Below are 6,046 nucleotides of genomic sequence, written 5' to 3' on the forward strand. Positions count from 1 at the left end.
GCTGTCTCTGACTGAATGCATCATCCCCATTCCTCCCTGCATGACCATGATGCATCACAGCTGAGTCGGACCAACCCCACATGGAGAATATGCATATGCATTGATGTTCGATTGATCGTTTTTTCTCTCCATAGATATATCCACGTGGCACTCTCACTGGTCACTGGACATTGCAGCTATATATGGCATGAGCTTGTTATTGGGGTCAAGAATGCCGTGCAGTGCAGTGCAGCACGGTGTAGGCAGTTGGCGCCTCGATCAAGAGCTTCTTATTGGGGGCAAGAACATAGGCTTGCAGATGGCGACATGCATGCATGGTTTGAACTTGAACAAAGTAAGCAGGAGCCACGAGACCACGCGTAGTGTACCAGCAGTAGTGGCACAATGCATATAGTATTTGCTGGGCTCTCTGCATTTGCGTGATCGATCAATCAAGAGTGATCCTTTTGAGATGGGTGACAACAAGAATACATCTTGCTTTCAACAAAACAAACTAGTGAATCGCACGCACTGAAATCCTAAACAAATGCAGGTTAGTTAACTGCAAGTGCCATTACTGTAGCTTGTTTTGCTCAACGAAAGCGTAAAGTGAGGAATCCAATCGCTCCAACCAATGCGCGCAGGAAGGAGGAAGAGGGAAAGATAAAGGCGTGCACAAAAACTTCAGCAGTTGCCCCGGCCAGGAAGAAGGTAAGAGCAACTCCACTCGTTCGGCCCCGGCGCAGCGGCCGACGCTATTTCGGGCCTTCGCCCGGCGCTTTTTAGGTCCTGGGGAAGATCTAGGTCCCAGCCATGCCCCCAGATGCCGCCCTCAAGGCGTCGTAAATTCAAACTTGTCAATTCCCACTACCCAAAAAACGCCACAAGTCCGGCGATCTCCGCCACAAATCCAGCGACCGGCGATCACCTTGCCACAGTTCGGTGATGAATAGAAAATTCGGCGTTCAAAAGAAAGGACGCATAGGTAATGCATCAAACGGTGGCGTCGACCTCCGGCGTCGGACTGGCGGGAGTCGACGTGCGCGGGCAGGTCGGCGTCTGCGTTGCTTCTGTGCTGGGCGTCGTGGAGGCATCATCGCTCGGGCTTGGCGGCGGCGTTGGGGTTGGCGTGGGAGTTGGCGCCGCCGTCGACGGCATCTGGTTCAGGATGAGGCCACGCTCCGCCAGGTACCACGCCTTGACCTGCTCGTCCATCGTCGACATGTCCGCCCCCCACCCCATCAGGAATGCCAGGTCGGTGTTCCTCTTCTTCGCGGCGACGTTGGTCCGGAGCAGGTCGAACTTGACGACGCTATTCATCATCAACGCCGACCATCGCGCCTTGGTTTTCTCTTCCCTCTGGGCGGCGCTGCTCTTGGCGTCGGCGATGCAATGCTCGACGGACTCTTGCAAACGCGCGGTAGCCGGCGTGGCGTCCTTCGCCAACTTGGCTCGCTTGTTGCCGTCCGCGCGCCAGGCGTCAGCGCGTCCGGCTTGTACGTCTCCTTGGCCTTGGCGAGGGTGCGCCGGACTTCTGCCCACTTCTCGCACTTCTCGATCTGGGAGAACACGTGGAGGTACTTGAAATCTTGGTCGGTGCTGATGTCCTAGTGATACATGGTGAACATCCGGACAATCTGCGCCGAGGAACAAGTGTCGGCGACGCACACGGCGAAAAAGCTAGCGACAGACCGGCGTCATACCTGACCCTCGATGTTGGGCCGCTCTCCGGGCGTGCCGCGATCTCCTCGACGATCCTATACCATTTGTTGCACGCCGTTTGGATGAGCGCCCAATGATTCTCCATGACCTTCGAGCCGCGCTGCATGTGGACGCCGACGAAGTAGGGGTCGACCAGCTTGCGCTCATCGAACTCCGACTTGATGCGCTCCCAATACGTGTCGACGCGCTGGTTCGTAGCGGTGATCGGGTCGAGGCAGATGATCTTCCATGCTTCGGCGAGGCACTCGTCTTCTTTGGATGCCCACTTAACGCGCAGCTCGCCGGTCCTGGACGCTCGCTTCTTCTTTTTCCCTTTCCTTGCTGGGGCAGGCGCCGACTCCTCCTCCTCCTCCTCCGGCTCCTCCTCGCCGTAGGCGAGCTTGCCGTCCATGTCGTCGTTGAGGTCCATTGTATCTTCTTGGACATTGAACCCGGGGGAGGCGGCGGCGGCCGAGCCGGTCGTGATGATGTCGTCCATGTCGTCCTCCGTCGCGTTGGGGTTGCCGAGATGCGATGACGAGGCTTGTGAGAAGAGCAGCGCGCCACGGCGCGGAGGTGGCGTCGGGGAGGATGCGTAAGCCGGCGGCGAGTAGGTGTACGGGGGGTACTGGACACCGGAGAACGCGGGTGAGGGCGTGCGCTGGGCGGGGTGGCCATGTGAAAAGGTAATGTTGGGGTTGAACCCACCGTGCGCGTCACCGTCGGCGTAGCCGGGCAAGGGCGTGCACCCCCAGGGGTGTGCCGACGGCGAGAAGCCAGCCGGCGACCCGACGCTCTGCTGGCTCCAGGGAGCGTACGGGCCGTGGCCGCCGGGAGGATACATCATCCCCGAGCGAGACGCCTCTGCTTGTTCCGCCGCGTGATTTGCCTGCTCCGCCACCGCCGCTGCCGCCTTGTCCCAGGCCTTCTTGGCGTTGGCCCTGTTTCGCCGGTCGGCGGTGACAGCCTCCCGGCGCTGAACCTCCGCCTTCCAGTCGGTGTTTGACATGCCCAGGGGCTTGGACGGCGGCGCCCTCTGCTTCCTTTGCCTCGGCTGGGCGGCGTTGGCATCGGTAGCGGCGCAAGGGGCCGTGTACTTCTTCGGCGGCATGACGGCTGGATGAAGGGGAGAGGGAGGAGAATGGCGGGAGAAAGGGGGAATGGAGGGAAACAGAGGGGGAAAAGCAGAGGGATCGGCGGGAAAAGGGTCTTCTCTCGCCGACAGAGCGGACCCACGCGCCTTTTCGCTTCGGCCGGGCCCCAGACGACCCCCGTGGGCTTGGGTTCGGGTCGGGTTTGCCGGCTATTATTTCGACCCAAACCGGTGATAAACGAGATCCTGAAGGCGCAACTGGGCTGATTTTTGGGCGCCGGCGCTAAAAAATGACCTGGGAGGACGCGGCTAGAATTGCTCTGAAGAGAGCCCATGAAACATAACTCATCACTGACGAGTGCGTGCCTTTTTGCTATAGACACCTCCACTCAAAAGTAAGCTTCCTGGCTTCCTGCGGATTTTAAGCTTCCTCGCTTGGCTGCCAGCCATTAGCAAGTTAAATCGATCGTAGGATTAGTGTTGGTGTTTCTGGCGAAATAAGATTCAGCCAATAGCAGTACGTTGATAAAGTTACTAGGTGCCTCACATGGCATCGAGTGAGGATGAAGCAGAGCGTGTTCTGGGAAATAGAAAGGATAAAGCAGAGAAGCATGGATGGACGGGCCTAGCCGGTGATTCCAAGAAGAAACACCTCCGTGCCTGCTCCTCTGAATGCAAATAACGCACACACTGACCTGCCTCGTATCGCTTGCTCTCTGCTATTAGGCCAACTTCAACACCCGAGCTCAAACGGACGTTTGTTTTATCCGAATTTCATTCGTTTGGGTAGGACAATGGAGCGTCCTCCAGTCGTTTCACTGGATGTGCCGGCCGCGTACCCAACGCACGGACGCATCTCGTCCGGTTGCCTGAAACATTTATGCAAATGAAATAAACATCGCAGTTGTAGTTCATGCCAGCGGACATAGTTCATGCCGGCCAGAGCGCCAGCGGCCGGCATACATATGCCAGCCTATAGAATGATCAACCCCCCTCCCCCCCCCTCCTCCTTGAGTTTTCACGCCGGCAACAAAGCCAGCGGCCGGCACACTTGCCAGTCTTCAAAATGAACAACCCCCAAGTTTTTGCACTGGCAACAAACCTAGTGGCCGACACATTTGTCAGCCTTCAGAAATAACAGCCATAGTCCACGGTCGGGTCCTCCCTAGTTTATGCCATCGCGGTCGAACATCCCCTTTTGTCGGCTCTCAAACCAACTTCTTCTTTTCGAGGACATGTTGGTCAACTCCACGCTCATGATTGCTAGTGCCACCTCTTTTGCCTGTGTGTCGGCATTGGTGGCTTCGATGTCAAGCTTCCTCCTCTTGGCGGCCTCCTCCATGTCAAGCTTTGTCATTTGGAGCTCCAAGTATTACTTCATTTGCTCCTCCTTTCCTTGGTGCTTCCTCTCATCCCTCAATTCCTTTGAGTTATCATGTCGTGTAAAGTTTGTTGAAAGGCGATAGATGAAGCATCACGCTTCTTGCCAAGCTTCGAATTGGTCTTGCTACTCCGCCTCTTGAGCACATATTCATTCCCAGCCACGGCCGTCGGCCCTCTTTTCTTCTTTAGAGCGGCATATTGATCTTTGAAGTTCGGGCAATCTTTGATGAGCGACCAACAATGTGTGTGAGTGAACGGCTTCTTCTTATGTGAGGCCTTTGAAGGATTCCAATAATTGGAATGCCTACACAATCAAAGAAAAGACCACAATTGTAATAGTGAAGGACACAAGATGCAACAAACATGAACATGGCATAGCAATGAAATAGGAGAGGTCATATCAAGTCGCCCATGCCTAGGCCACTCACAGGACGTGATTCAACGCTCTCAAACACGGCACAATACTTGTTGCATTCTTGAATGAACCCCCATATCTTTTGGATTAAGTCGATGACACGGTTGCTCGCAAACTTGTAGGACGCAAACTTCCTCCGCTCATGAAACGTTGTACGAACTCTCGTCCAAAAAACCGATTTTTTTTGCTCGGCACCGGTCTTGGGATCTTGGCTTATCTCTGTCCAACTCTCGTAAATCAACGTGTTCTCTTCTTTGGTGTATGATCCTGTGTGAATGATTTGCTTCCTCCTTTGTATGTCGGCTCTTTGGGTGAGCTCATCGATAAGCAATGGCTCCCCCGCAATGTTGACATCTTCTTCCTCATCTTCGCAATACATGGCCTCATCTTCATGCAATGATATGCCATGGTCGCCGGCCTCTTCTACGTGGAAACCGTAGTGCTCGGCACCATCTTGTTCGCCGCCGTCCTGGCTTTGGGTCTCGTTAGGATCGTAGCCTTGGCCTTGGCCGACGGGGTGGAAGGCCTGCCCATGGCCCTCTGAGATGACGTTCTCCATGAACACATTGTAGTCGGGGTCGTCGGCTGCTGGCGTCGAGATTGGCATTTCGTCGAACAAGTTGCGGGCGCCTGGAAGGGTGGCCGTCGGAATTGGCCGGGGCTGCTTCCTCTGCATCCCATCGGACGACTGGCGGCGCCACTGTACCCAGACGTGACACAGAGGTCGATGTCAGCCGGCTGGGGGGGGGGTGGCCAGTGCGATCACGCATCTGTTCGGCGACGTGGAGAGCCGGGTCTGAGCATGCTGCCGTGCCGGATGAAAACCGGCCATCTCCGGTGTTATGGAGGAGCTCGGCGACTGGCACTGCGGATGGAGAACGGCTGACGAGCCTGTGCTCGTTGTGGCAGAGAGAATTGGCGACCCCAAATGGATGGCCTCGTTCTGGTCGACGGCGGCCTTGTGTTGCGTGGCCGCGGCCTCGGCGGTGAAGTCGGCAGTGGCTTTCTTCTCCGTCGCAAGGGCCCTCCCCTTAGTCGGTTCAATGTCGAGCTGTGCGCCCTCCGCCGGCGTGAGGTCTGACCGCGGTTTCTTCGGGCCCTTCTTCTTCATCGCCGAGCGCTCGGTGGTGGCGGCCGGGTTGTTGGTTTTCTTTGGGGCGCCGGCCATGAAGGAGGGGGGGAGGGGGAGCGCGGGAGGTTTTTGCGAAGGAGGGGGGTTTGTGTCCCCAAGGAGCGGGCTAGGGGAGGACAAGGACGTGCATCCCCTCCGTCCGGGCTGTCCGTTTCGAACAAAAGCGGCCTAAATTTGAGCCGAGAATGGATGCTCCCGCACGTTGCGCTGATTTGTGTCCATTTAGCTACAACCCGACGTGGCCGGACCATTTACGGTCGCTCGTGTGGCCTTATCTCCTTTATCCTTTGCAGACCCATGGACATGAATGATGCAGGGCGGCTGTAGCAAACTGCCATGGCCA

General features: G+C 56.6%; 1 protein-coding gene across 1 annotated transcript; it reads right to left on the minus strand.

Annotated features, from left to right (window-relative positions):
• Window positions 1–972: 972 nt before the first annotated feature.
• LOC147987949 (uncharacterized) lies at window positions 973–2,791 on the minus strand. Its single transcript, XM_087542554.1, has 3 exons — window positions 1,683–2,791; window positions 1,427–1,578; window positions 973–1,385 (listed from the first exon to the last, which is right to left on the minus strand). The coding sequence occupies exons 1-3, from the start codon at window positions 2,789–2,791 to the stop codon at window positions 973–975; spliced, it is 1,674 nt and encodes a 557-aa protein (XP_087398680.1).
• Window positions 2,792–6,046: the final 3,255 nt, after the last annotated feature.

The sequence above is a fragment of the Triticum urartu genome, chromosome 2A (genome assembly GCF_056163025.1).
Source record: "Triticum urartu cultivar PI428250 chromosome 2A, HENAU_Tu73, whole genome shotgun sequence".
Taxonomy (NCBI): Eukaryota; Viridiplantae; Streptophyta; class Magnoliopsida; order Poales; family Poaceae; genus Triticum; species Triticum urartu.